The sequence below is a fragment of the Xiphophorus maculatus genome, chromosome 6 (assembly GCF_002775205.1).
Source record: "Xiphophorus maculatus strain JP 163 A chromosome 6, X_maculatus-5.0-male, whole genome shotgun sequence".
Classification (NCBI taxonomy): domain Eukaryota; kingdom Metazoa; phylum Chordata; class Actinopteri; order Cyprinodontiformes; family Poeciliidae; genus Xiphophorus; species Xiphophorus maculatus.
In genome coordinates this window covers 18,721,707-18,736,080 of record NC_036448.1, presented here as the reverse complement: position 1 = coordinate 18,736,080, position 14,374 = coordinate 18,721,707, and the positions used below count along the sequence as shown (strand labels likewise).

The window sequence follows — 14,374 nt, the reverse complement described above, 5'->3', positions numbered from 1 at the left end:
GTCTTCAGCTATTTTTGCAGATGGACAATATTCTAATTGTCCAAAAACATAAAAAATTGTGATGTATAGTTTTGCTTCTGCTTCACGATTATCACTTCCTATTAAACTGCATCATATAGCCCACCAGAATTTGCACAAAACTTTGTATTGTGTATCTGTGTGAGATCATCATTTTGAATATTAAATCAGATATGCTGAAGTAGTGCTAGTCTTAATTGAGTACCTCTGTTCCCAAAATACTTATACATTATGACTTTTAAATGACTAACAATAACAGCTGAAAGTGTTCTTATGGTATGAACACACGAGGCAGAGTATGTTACAAACTTTTTTCCCCAAGGTATCTGAAAAACCAAAGAATGTGTTCAGAAAATCCTTTCTACAGAAAGATACAACAACCTGATGTAGATTTCTGTGGAAAGTAATTCTAGTTGGTTCCCTCAGTAAATACTTCACTTCTCAGTTTCACTAATCACATCAGCATTTGTCTGTTTAGCAGTTAAGCCCTCAAACTGATGGTTGCATCACATCCACAGTGTAGACACAAATCTTACGGTGCTGCCACATGTGAAACGTTAGCCTCACATTAGGCAATTTCTTCTGGAGCAGAATGGCCATAATTTCACTCAACACTATAACCTCTTCCTCCAGCAGCACAACCAAGGACAGTTTGCAGAAGCATTAGGCTTCAATAATGAAATAAACACCACAGTGAAAAATGATTTCCATCCCTGCTGTCCCCATAGAGCCCAATATGGTTACGACAAACAAACACATTTTAGGAGCTTGATGTCCAATTAGATTCAGATCCGGTAAGATTGAAGATTTGTCAGCAATTTAGACATTTTGTGTTCCACCCCTGTTCGCTGCTGCTATTTATGACTTTCATTCAGCTTACACACATGTTTAATATAGATATAAATACCAATAAAACCTAAACATTGTCTCCTTTATTAGGTCCAACTTTCATAAAACCTTCAATGTGAAGTATGACATCCTGAGTGAATCATCACCATGGACACTTTTCATAGATGTACACTGAAAAAAAAGCTGCAGGGATGTCAGGGTTTATTTACTTAAAATGACTCAATACAACTGTAGTGACCATGCAGCCATAATAATGCCAATTTTTTAAACAAAAACGTACTATGATATTTATACTGAAATCAGCTCTAAATTGCATCTGTCAAATAAAATTAAATGTAAAATTACCAAGACACTGAAGAACATCAGTGAACTTTTTCAGATGTTATAAAATTACAACCACAAACGTCGGGTTATATTTTATTTGGATTTCAGTGATATAACAACACAATGCGAACAATAGATTGGATGGAAAACATTTTTGAACATTATTGAATCTTGATAAAGGGGCATGTTAAAGAAAATAATTTACCATTAAGAAAGTTACATCTTATGTTCTTACAGAAAAAATATTCTTTTTGAAGATTTACACAGATTACTACCTGAGTCCTGTTTTGCTTAGAAGCATGATGTATTATCCTCCTGAAAGAGGTCACAGCAATCATGAACATCTATATGGAGAAAGAATGCTTATATATTTAGCAGATAAGGTCAGTTTTTACCAGCATTTCAAAGTGCTTTACGTCATAAAAACACAAAAATATAAAATCATAGTTGGACTGTCAACCCATGTGGAAGATAGTCTGACTTATCTTCTTTTAGTGTTTGAGCACAAAATTTTGCTATGCTCAACCAAAATAATAAAATTTTTAACTGATAAATAAGTTACATTTTTATGTTTCAGACCAATATGTATGCAAACATAGTACGCTGTACAAAGACGTTAAAGCAATAGTTAATGCTGTTTTAACCCCTAAAGATACAGATACAAATTAACATTTATATTTTCCAAGATAAAACATGTCTTTTTAAGTTCTGTAGTGAAAAGGTTTTTTGTCTTTGCATCTGCTTTTAACAGCATTAGCTAAAATGAAGATTATAAAATTTGTTGAAAGACTGTTAAATGGGTTTGCTTCTCTTTGCTATGGCTTTTCCTTCATCCACCAGAGGAAATCGGTCATAAAAACGTACTGAGTGCAACTGCTAGGGTTTCATTGCAAGAAGTTGATTGAAATTGAAAAACCTTAAAGTTTTCACCTTAAATATGCATGTGCATCCGATCATCTGCGTCTTTGCGGTGTGCAATGCGTGCAGCGCCAGTGCAGTGAACAGATTTTTGTCCTGGATTTCTCCTCTGTGTGCGTGTATACCTGAGAGGCGCATCTGTCCTTCCTCCTGCTGCTGACGTCGAACCAGTCGGAGGTTTTCCCTCGTAGGCTGAAGTCAGACTGCTGGAGATATCTGAAGAGGAGGAGGAGGAGCTGTCAAAGTTGGACTTTCTCGGAGAAGGAAAACTATTAGACACATCGACACGGGAATTAGATTAAATTAAGGTGTTTGTTTATATCCAGTCGGGATATCGTGTCCTGTTGACATGGAATGACACCGCACTTTCCATACAGGAGCTTCGAAAACACCATGGCAGCCCGTTTTCTGCGGTGGATCAGCCTCACCTCTCTGCTCTGCTTTGGCTCCTGTGTTCTGGCGGAAAAGAAAGGTATGCTTGGGCAGTGGGTCTCAAAAGGCAAAACGCCAGCGGGGCTTTCGTTTCCCTGTTTGCCTGTCCTGCTTTTTTCTTAAATGTGAGAGAGACGGAGACGGAGCTGCGCGGAAACTTGATCCTGCATGGGAGAAAAGTTTCTCACAGTCCCGCTGTTCGCCCTGTGACCTGTTGTAAAGCTAGATTTGAGCCTTCAGTGAAAGTACAACACAGTAACTGCCACGACAATTGAAAGTCTGATTAGCAGAGGTTATGATTAATTGGTTAATTGAATGATTGAGGAAGTGAACATCTGTCAGGATCCAAGTGTGAAATTTTGAACTAGACTGATGACGATGATGATGGGAAATGATGTTGGTTGAGCAATAGTTTGTTTTCTTTCCACTCTGTATGACATTGTTTTAAGGAAAATCATATTTTCTAGATAAAAAGTTACAATTCTGAACAATTAGTTGCATAGAAAATAATTGTGAATAATTTTTTAAGTTCTGTAGTAAAAATAAATGTATATGTGTATAAATTTTAAAAATTGACTAGATTATATATATATATATATATATATATATATATATATATATATATATATATATATATATATATATATACTTATTCTTAAATACTTCATTGAGTTTTGAAACAAATAACAAAGCCATATCTCTTAAAGAGTGATATTCTCTTCTGCTACAGTACAAACCTCAACTAACTTACCTGGTGAAATAGAGGTTTCAAGGGAAACTTTGCAAATGTTAAAGTCAAACTTTTCATCCCGTTTAGTTTCTTTACTCTAACGCCTTCAGTTGAAGAGAACTACACAGGCTAGCTTTAGTTATTGGTTATGGTTTACATGACAACTTGCTTAGAATATATATATTTTTTATGTTTAGCTTCTCCTTCTTTTATGCCTTAATCACAAATGCTTCTAAGTTTTTGTTTCTTCTTAACATTTAGGTCAAACCAGATGAGAAAAATCATTATAACTGTTAAACTTACATGACTTCTCTTCAGAAACATTCATTAGATAAAATGTATGCAAATAGCTAACTTTAGTTTTTTGCTTAAGTTAAATTTACATGTTTACTTGAAGTTCTGTTCTCTGGTGGCCCTGAAGCAGCAGGGCTTTGTCTATTACTTAGCTATTTCTTATGTTTTCTCTTTAAATATGTTTTATATAATTTTAGTTGGTCTAAGTGAATCAGACTTCATGAAGGCCAGATGTGAGGGGAGAAAGTGACCAGTAGTATCACTTTACTCCCTAATGACTGTAACTTCCTATTCTCATGAATCATAATGGTCCAACACTCATATCTTGTCTGTGCTGTTTGTCCCAATGAGTAGATGACCACATGTTTCAGTTCCAGCAGCCCACATGAGCATCTTTGTTCCAATCAATGTATGTTTTATATATTGATTTATGTACTTGTTAACCATAACCATTGTAAGCATATTTGTGAGCCAAAAAGACAGTCCTCTCTTACTTACTTGTGGGAAGTCCGCTTATACCTCAAGCAGCAACATGTCTCCCACCATAAATAATAAATTAGGAATTTTATTAAGACCAGATGAGGTGAATAATGAGCAGCTGTACTGACAGACATGTTGTACTATTTGGTTTATTGCTGTTCTGGGGCAGGACAGATGTTTCCATGTGGCAAATATCCTCAGTGTCCAGTTTGATTGTAAACCTCCTCCATGTTGCATGTTGTAAATCTTGGTATGGTTACATAGCAGACAACCGAAGAAATATTGGTGTGCATTAAAACATTGTAGCAGTTGAAATTAGCTCAGTGTATTTTTGGATTTGCACTTGACTGCAAACTGCCTATCTATAATTTACATTTTACCATAGATGAGAACTAAATTCTAATTGCATTGTATAATATATTTATATTTTGACTAAGTGAGTTCTGCTTTGCAAATAGGGTAGAGCTTTATTTTGAGTCTATTTCTTAATCTCAGATGGATTTTACAACTTGTGGCTTGCAGTCACGGCCAGTTTGAGTCTGCTTCTAGGAAAATCCAACATACTTTAACAGAAGTTCCCAAGCATTTAAAACAGAAGGACTCAAAACATAATCATACACTTCTACTTGTTCTTGTCAAATCATATCTTCTTGTATATGTTTGCATTTATCTTGTGTGTTTAATAAATGGGGCAGTTTTTCAGCTCATTACAAGAAAATAAATATGGTAGGGTGTTTGAAGAAACAACACAATGGCTGGTGTGGCCCCCTTTTTGTCGTCTGCCACAACAGACAGAACCATGGTGAAGATTACACCTTTAAAATCTGGTGTAACTCATTCCACCCACCTTCAGTCAATGTGAGTTTGTTGTATATTTGCTCTCCATCTGTTAATTGGAGTAGGCGTTTTTCAATCAATATCATTTGAAGAGTTTGAAGCAGATTTCTTAGTTAGTAAAATACAAGCATCTAAGAAATTATTTTGATCCCTGGCAGCAAATTGTCAAAACATTTAACACTCCACAATACTTTCTTTCGTATTGCTGGTATTTTAGAGCTTTTTGTTCCAACTCTGCTGTTGTAGTGATAATTTTCATGTGAACAAAACATCATTTTTCTATTTTGTCATGACTACAAACTTCTGTGCATTTCATTGGGGCTTTATTTAGTAGATTGACATGAAGTACTGCATATTGTGAAGTGGAAGGGAAATTGTATCTGCTAACAGAATCCTTTTACAAATGAAATCAGAAAAGTGAGATATGTACTTATGTCCCCATTTGCTCCATTTGTTGCTGTCAATCTTTACCACTTTTAACATCTATACATGAAAATATTTACTTTTCTTTATGTCCTCCAAACTACATTTAGCTTTCTACGTTTTAGCACAGACAGTTTGATTTAGGTCTGAACTTTAACTAGGTCAATCTTGTAAGGTTGGAATGGGCCATTAGGTACATTCTGCTGTTTTGCTGAATGTGCATCCCTATCGTAAGTATTTTGCGGCCTCTAACTGTTTTTCTTCCTGGATTGCCCTGTATATCTCTCCATCCATCTTCTTCACCAGTGTTCCACTGTACATAAAAGTAAGTAAATCATAACGTTTAATTTTGGTCACATAAATTTAGAGCATCTACTGCCACATGCTTGCTGTGTCTCTTGCATGGTGTGGACAGGAAACTGTGAACAGGGTCTTTTTATTTCTTTCTTTCAGCAATGGACTTCTTCTTGCCCCTTTTCCATACAGGCTAAATTTGAGGAAAAAAATTAATTGTTCTGTAACACTCTTCAGTTCGCCTCATCTTAATTTTATTTTGTAAGCGACACATCAAGCCTTTACGTAAATTAGATCGACATTACATCTGAGCCCGACCAGACGTTTTCCCCAGTGAAGTCCCTCTTGTCATGTGTGTGTTGAGGGACAGCATTCCCCTGTTAGTGTCTTCAATTGAGTGTAAAAGCTCCTTTATGTAGAAACAATCCTTACCTTGGGTTCTGGTATATTAAATTCATAAAATGTGGAGAGGTCCATAGGGTTATTTGATTAGTCTATTTGTGACTGGAGTGGAACTGGAAGTGGTTGCTGCATTTTGTTCCTATGAGAAGTGTTTCACCAGTAGAAAGCTGCTAAAGTGGTGATTATCCTGCCTCTGCCAAAAAGTTTACCTGTGAAAGATCAGACTAATCATATGAGCTTATCTAAAATAAATCAGTAATCCCTAATGCTTGAAGCATGATTTGGGTAAGAATAGCCTGCTGATGCCAGTATGTTTTGTCTACATTAGTTAGTTCATTCCGATTCTTGACACAATGAAATTAAAAGATGGTACAAGTTTTATTAAACTTTATGTATTCTCTTTTGTTAAATGTTGAGCTGATTCATGGCAACATTTTTCAGCTTGAAGCACAATTCAACATTTCAGCTAAGTGATTTTCCTGGTGTGTTCAGTTAGAGTCTTAAAAAACCCACTTCTTTCATCGGTCCATCTGTTTTTTCCCAGCTTCCCTATAAACCATGCCTTTTTCCATTCATTAAAGCCAATCTCCTAAGAGCGATAGTGAAGTGCAGCTTGTGATCCAGTGTAATCTTAGACCCACAAGAGGTCCTGCTGCTGCTGATGCTACTGCAACTTCAGCTTCCTGTCCCTCTGACGAACAAACCAGACTTACATCTGCTGCAGCCATTGTTGGGGAAGAAAGGATTTTTTTGTTAAAACTGTGGGGGATGGAGTGTAATTTCTGGTCATCCTCAGCGTAGCTTTGAGAACCTGCATCAAGTCTGAGAGGTAGTAATTTTATAGAACTGCTGGCAAGGTGCAGGATTTCAAGACAATAGTGGCTTTGTAGAGAGTAGGTCATCAGGCATCAGTGATACTTTGCAGAGCAGCACAGATCCGCAACCTGATGCAGACACACCTGAAAGCAGGTATGCAGGTCATCTGCATCAACAGTTTTATTATTTCGCTTCCTTTTCACTGTTAGGAGATTTTGAAAAACTGTGAATCTAGTGTAAATCACGTGACACTGCACTTATACACGTGGTAATTATGTGTCTGGTTGCACTTCAGTAGTTTGTATACCTCCAGCATGGAATAAGTGAGTGAATATGTAGTTACTCATTGAACAGATTTGCTCCCTTTGTTTGTTCATGGTAACAAAGTCATCCGCAGCATTTATGGCCTTTCCATGATCGTCTGGTTGTGTCAAGTGGAAAGAGACCCAGCCGTCTAGGCTGGAAAAAGGCCCTGTGCTATCTTCTCATCAGCTTTAGTGTTGTGTTAACAGGAAAAACATCCTACATCTAATTAAATTAATAACCCTCTGTGTGGGGGGATGTTTTTGCTTTAGAGAATGAGATTCTTTTACTCGTGAGCATATTTTAGTGCATGCCATTGTACTGTTAAGATAATTATATTTTTAAAACATAAGTTTCCTCTTTACTGTAGGAGTAACTCCTGATGAAAAGCTCTGATACAAAATCTACTGCTTTTGATTTTAAGCAATGCATTACTAAATGCGGTAATTATATGATTGTTTATTTGCCACAGATTGAAAGATTAAAGAAGAAATATTTAGTATCAGGAAGAGATGAATGAAATCAAAAAGCTTGTCTAAAGCCTTTATCCATAAAATAACAATAGCAACAACAATATTTCATTGTCATATTAAATTGTCAGTATATCTTCTACACATTTTACTAATCATAGCTGTAAAATATCCTTACTATTATAGTAATGACTGTTGGCTATCTTTTTGTATCCACATCATTGCTCTCTGTCTGTTCCCAAAGTAACATTGTGTTCTTACATGAATGTTTAAAAGTGAAAGCTAAAAAGATTTCTGCATGCTTGTCGTAGTTATGCAAATGTTTCTTATGTAGGTTACTTTGGTTGCTAATTTTTGTTTCCCACAAGTTAAAGCTTTCTTTCTGACAGCACAAACAGCACAAATTAAATGTTACAATCTAAAACTATACGTTTCACAGACACGTCTGAATGAAGCTCTGCAGTAACCATTGTAAAGTGAATAGGTAAATGGCGAACCCATTAATATCACAGAATTTAGAGGCTTAAAAAAGTGCCATTTTCACTTATTTAACTGTGGGATAAAACGACTAACACTTGCAGCAGTGAAATAACCATTAAAAAAGATCCACTAACCTACAAATGTGTCTTTTACTCCTAAATGGAAATGCAAGCACATGATTTTCTCAAACTTGCACGAGAAATGGAAAAGTGTAGTACACCCCTTTGAGCCAGCTGACAAACAGTGAGTAGCAGTGGGTGGAGGAAGGGATGGACTGCATTATTCTATACTTTATGGACTTGGTCACTCTGAACTTCACTTTCCTCTGTAGGAACGTTGTCATAGAAGCTGTAACTTTTAAAATTTCAGTATACTTTCTTACCAATAACTATCCCAGGCTGTTTTGTGGTATTCTGATTTCAAACTATGTTTTAAATATTATTAACTATGCAATTAACTACTACTTTGAGATTAATTCATAAAAAATGAAATGGCTTGTAGTTCTAAACAGAAAATAAAGACAAGTCTGGATTTTTAGAGCTGCACTGCTATAAATGTTGGAATATTTTAATTTAGAACAAAGCTTTGCAGTCGATTCATGCTAGTTCTTATGGGTTCTAATGTTTAATGTTAATCTGCAATCACTACACACATTTTTTATTATTTGTGGTAATTAGAGAATCATATTTCTTTGCCATGAATGAATATGTTTTATTTGCATTAAGCCATAAACTATATGGATGGACAGTGATGGTGAGCTAATTAAAGTGAAGAAAACCCGGAAAATTGGGGCAGGGATGCAAAAACAAAACATCAGACAGAATGTTTCAGTTTTTTCATATTTGTGATTGTTTAAATGTCCATCAAAGAGAGCCTATATCCTGCTGCTTTTAGCTACCGCTGCTTCAATGGAAGCATCCAAACTGCAGGTGAGAGACGCTCCCCATTATCTCGCGGACCTCCTGTTGGTCTGTCATCTCCTCTCGTGACCCACAGGTCGCTCTGAGGAGCAGAGCTACAATGTGCACTCACCCGCAGAAGAAATCCCCTACAGAGAGGAGAACAATGGCTTCACAAACAAACCTCCATCCTAGAGTATTTAAGAAGAAACCATTGTTTAAAGGGTGGTGTCTGATTATTGAAAATGGCTTGCCTAGTGCGGATTAGCATGTTTTCTGATTACTTCTTATTAACAGTTTAATTTTTTTCCATGGATATTTTAAACTTAATTTTCTCAGTTGACTTTAAAAAAATGGGATTTGCATGCTCTTCTCGTTAGCCTGGAGGACTTTCCTACTTCAGATAAAGAAGCCCCGTTTAGCAGTTTTAGGAGGTTTTGACTCATGAGGGTGACAAAATTATAGACTGTTGTAAAGAAGTTTCAACACTTCTTCTCTTACGCCTAAGATCAAAGACAGACATGGAGATTTAACTGTTATTGCCACTGAGGTAAAATGGCTTGACTCAACTTGAAATTTCTTCAGGCAGTGCAGGATTTTGTAAACCTGAGTGCAGAGATCCGTTTGATTTAAAACAAAGCAAAACAAAAAAAAAACCCAACTTTGTGTACCTTTTAAATGAATCCTGATCAGACTTGTCCACCTACCGCATTTAACACCCAGATGCCCATTAAAATAATGTTTTCTCCTCAACTGTTATTAAGGCATTACATGCTTCACTACAAAGGTGTGGTCAAATGTCAATCAAGATCCTCTCTTTTTCAGTAATCACGGAAAGGTTGTTCAGAGAGTTAATGAGCCAAAAAAAGAGAAACGTCTTGTTTCATTAGGTCTTGGAGGTTTTTGTTATCTACCAGGAGAACAGATAAAACAAGACTGCATTTTGTAATGAGCTTTTACAAATATGACAATTTTCAAATCCTGTACAAAAACCCAGATGTTAATCAGAAGCCTGTAGTACCTCACTGGATTTTAGATCAGACACCCTGTTCCATCTTTAAATGGTCCTAGTCAGAGTCCAAAACAAGTTCTCAGCTTACACTGCCTATTGTGTTGAGCTTCTACAATAGAAGTGTCTCTTTCATAAAACTCTAAGACTGAAAATTAATCAGCATAAATGCAGGCTTTCAAACTCACTTCCAGATTTGATAATGACATGCTAGCCTAAGATCAATATGTCAAAGAGAAAGAAAAGTAAAATTAAAACAACTTGTTTCACACATGACTGCAGAAGCCCAACTCTTTGGACAAAAGACTTTTTATTTAGGTCTTTGTTGTCTCCTTTGACACTGGCTTATCTGTCTTCCTTGACCTTAACTTGCCTTGTAGACATGACTTTACAGCCCTGTGCCAACAGAGAGAAGAAAGAAAATCCTGTTAGCTGAAAGTTACAATGGTTAGAAGGCAAAAAGACATTTAGATGGCATTAAGTGTGTATTTAAGTTGATTTATCACCAAAGAAACAAGACCAAGAATGGTTGACAAAAGCCAGTGACAACTACTATTTATACCTGCATGTAACAAAGAAATTAGTTTGGCTAATGAGCATAAATGCTTGGGTTTATATGGTTGCTGGATTAGACCAACCATATAATTTTCACCTGTTCGTGGGAATTTTTCTCAAATATTTAAAATCACACTCAGTTTGTGTGGAGATTTTGGTATTCCCCTATTTATTTTGTTCATGGCTGATATTAAAGTCAAGATCTTAAACTTTGTCGCATGTAATATAACGTTTGGAGTTGTAGCCATACTAAATTGTGTTTAGTCAACATTTATACCACAGTTTCTGCCATTTTCAAAATTCAAGTTTAAAGTTCTAGGAACATCCCGGATTTATTAAAGTCATTAGGGTTCCTTTTGTAGACGTGTCAAGTTGGCATCAAAAAACTTTATCCAGTCTGTCTAGTAAATCCTAATGTGTAAACTGAATTTGCAACGGTCAGAGTTTTGTAGCCAATTTACCACGATGAAGCTTTAACCTGCCAAAACAAATTGTGTTACTGTATTTAGTTAAACTCACATAGTTTGCATATAAAAAGCTCCAGATCACCATGGCTGAACATTTTTGAAATTGCTCTGTGAATTTCAACTACTCAACTGAGCTCTGAATTCATTTCCTAGTGGGACTTTGAGCAGAATATCTTTATTACACTATGTTTTTTTCATAAGTGAAGCCAGACACACATAAAATAAACAAATAAAACTTTAATCATGATCAAAATAATAACACTAAAGAGAACTGTACTCTCCTTCTCTCATTTGCAGGGTCATAACCAATAAACCTGTTATTGCAACAGCCTGAGTTGTTAGTTGAGACCACACATTTTAAGTGTGTAACCAAGTACTTCATCGTATTACAGCTCTGTGCCACTTAAAGCATCATTAGATGGCCATTGTCTGCAACTGTACTTTAATTTCATAACAAATCACTTGAAGCTTAATGACTGTGTGACTAGTGGGAAAACTGGAAGGGTTGAAATGCTCTAGAGTGCATTCTTGGAGTTGAGCCAGGAAGTAAGGATTAGCCCTTTGGACCCACAATATATCCACTACATCAACAACCTCCCCCTGAGCTGATTAACTGGCAACCTGATGTTTTATTTTTTAATATGTATCCACTGGATTTATTTATATCTGAACATTATTGCAATGATCAGGTGCCAAGAAGATTTGCAAAAGATTAAAAACTCTGAAAACCGTATTGGATTTTCAGGTCAATGGAGACATCAACAGCTAAGTGAATTGGATTTATTTAACCGTTGAGGCTGGGCTTTTTAAGTTCAGGTACAGGTGGGACACAAATTAAATGAGAAAAAGTTGTAGGGGTTTTTTGTTCTGCCTAATGCCCCTTTTCAGGGTGAAAGGTCACTAGAAAGTAATTTACTCTGAAGTAAAGGCCCCAGTTGTTCTTAATGGTCAACCTAATCCTATGATTAAAAAAAAGGAAGCAATTTTACAATGACGAAGGTGGCCTCCTCTAGGGTGATGTTTAAGAAGATTATTAGTTATGTGGAATGACTGAAGGTCTCTACATCCTTTGGACCTCAATGACTTTCATTCCTCCTACATTGTACTCAGAAAAATAAATTTTTAGTGAAGAGGTGATACTGAACTGGTTTATAGCTCTGGCCAACTGTTTACTTAGAGGAGAATAAATAAATAAAAGGATTGAAGTGACCATCATATCAATGACGGTTTTATGTCCTTATTGTACTATAAAGATTAATTATAAGGGAAGCCACTTATCTCCCCACACAGTTGTCTTTCATGGGATATTTCTTACCAGACCTGAGAACATTTTAAAACTGCTTTCACTAAAAAATGATCTGCTATAAAGCAGGGTAACATTTACCTCAGTGATCTGCTATAAAAAGTGAGCTTCTCACCGTATCTCCAAGGCAGAGCAAAGAGGCTGCTTGTATCCAAGATCTTGTTTATGGATAAGCCTGTAAATCAAGAGCTTTGCCTTTTGGCTTGCTCTTCATCTCAACAACAGACAGACACATTCCTGCAGACAATGCCAGGATTCATCAGGTTGAGGATTTAAATCCAACTTCAATAACCACATTACAGTGCCATTTGGCAAGGCTCTTGATGCCAACTAGCTTACTGAGGTGCTAATCAATGTGTGAGCATTTTCACTGAAGGGAGCAGTCCACCTTTTTTTTTTCTGGTGGAGTGATCTAATGATATAATATACGACTGGTTTTATCACACCATCATACATTATAGGTAAAGATTACCTGAAAATGATGAATGGGATCTGTTTACCCTGACATCTCCTTCCTCTTGATACAAAAGTAAGGGTAGTCTCACATAAGGGCTCCAGTTATATAAAAAACATCTTCTTTAGAAGCAGGCTTTGCATTTGAGACATTTTTTTTCTATTTTTAAATACTTTTGATGTGTTTTGCCTGAGGAACTGAATATGTAATTATACTCCTGACAATGGAAATAGTATTTGATTGTTCCAGTCACACTGATAATCTAATCATTTTAATTTTGACAGTATTGTAACTGATGAGGGATTCAATCTCTTCACATTAAAATGGCAAAAGGCTGAAAGTTTTTCCTCAACAAAGACAGATTGGTGCAGTTGAACCTTTAACCGAAATTTAGTGTTGTAGAGGTTATGAATCCTTGCTTGTACTTTGACTGTCAAGGATTCACTGTGTATTTCATAGACACTTCATCCAAGCCAGGGTCCTTGTGTTCAGCAGTGTAGCTGATAGTGAGAAAAGGGTTTTGTCTGTCAAGTCTCTTGCCTTTGATGACTGACGGAAAGCAGCCCAGCCTTTGCCTGAGCTAAATGCCTGAGTGTGTTTCTAGTTAAGAGGGTGGCCTTGAAACAACAACCCTCCTCAGTCATAATTATCTTAAACAAGCATTAGACATCATTGTGAGGATGTGCTAAACATGCGTGATGTGCCCTTTTGTTTTCTGCTTTTGGTCAACAGCATATCAACTCGCACATTAACAATGGATGCAATTTGAGTCGTCGGGATGAGGTGCTAGCTGCAAAGCCAGTATAACCTTATGTCCTTCTGTTCTATTCACACTGCAGCCGAATGTGTGCATGTGGGTGTTTTTTTTGTTTTGTTTTAGAGGTACTTGTGAATTTTACTAGAACTCCACAGGGGCAGGCATGCTTGGCAGCGGTCCTATGTAGCATTTGAGACATTTTTGTTGTATTTGTCATCATTCTGTTTCCAAGCTTTTCCTGTTCATATTAAATTGGTCATGTTTTAGATGAGAACAACAGCACATCTAACACAAAACAGTTCTAAGACATTAGAAATTAAGTAATGTTCCCCTCTCCATATAATCCTTTCCCTTGAACTCTATCAGTTTCTGACTCTTGGCCTCTGCCAGGATCAAGGAGGAAGAATTTACTCCTTTTAAATACTTTTGATGTGTTTTGCCTGAGAAACTGAATATTTAATTATACTCCTGATAATGGAAATAGTATTTGATGTGAAAGTCACACTGATAATTTAATCATTCTAATTTAACCATCATTGGGTGGATTTGCCACCCAATGATATGCAAAGTTTTTTCTTTAAGTGGTGAGTAACGTCTGACCAGCAGTGAGGTTTAATAGCCCAAACACCAGGGCGTTTGTGCTATATTCCTTTTATGGGATCACTCTGGGTTGCTTTAAACATGACTAAGATATAAATTAACAGTTTGGTTCACAGGCAGCAATCTGAAACATTGGTTAGATCTACACAGAAAGGGACCAGTCACTTATCGGGCTAAAAATAAGAAGCTCTTGAGTAGAAAGGCTGCCTCAGAGAGTGTCTATCTCATAGTTGAAGTGAGAGTTATCTTTCCTCCTTGTT

At 36.4% G+C, this 14,374-nt stretch overlaps 1 protein-coding gene across 2 annotated transcripts in view; it reads left to right on the top strand.

Moving 5' to 3' along the window:
• The first annotated feature begins 2,299 nt into the window (after positions 1-2,299).
• Positions 2,300-14,374, top strand: part of LOC102236062 (epidermal growth factor receptor) — a 43,002-nt gene continuing 30,927 nt past the window's right edge. Inside the window, exons 1-2 of one of the 2 annotated variants that reach the window (XM_023335716.1) lie at positions 2,300-2,417; positions 2,487-2,581. In XM_023335716.1, coding sequence (XP_023191484.1) covers positions 2,503-2,581 — 79 coding nt within the window. In that variant the 5' untranslated portion in view covers positions 2,300-2,417; positions 2,487-2,502. Of the gene's footprint in view, positions 2,582-14,374 lie in introns of both variants that reach the window. The other variant, XM_005799926.3, reaches the window with a different exon arrangement.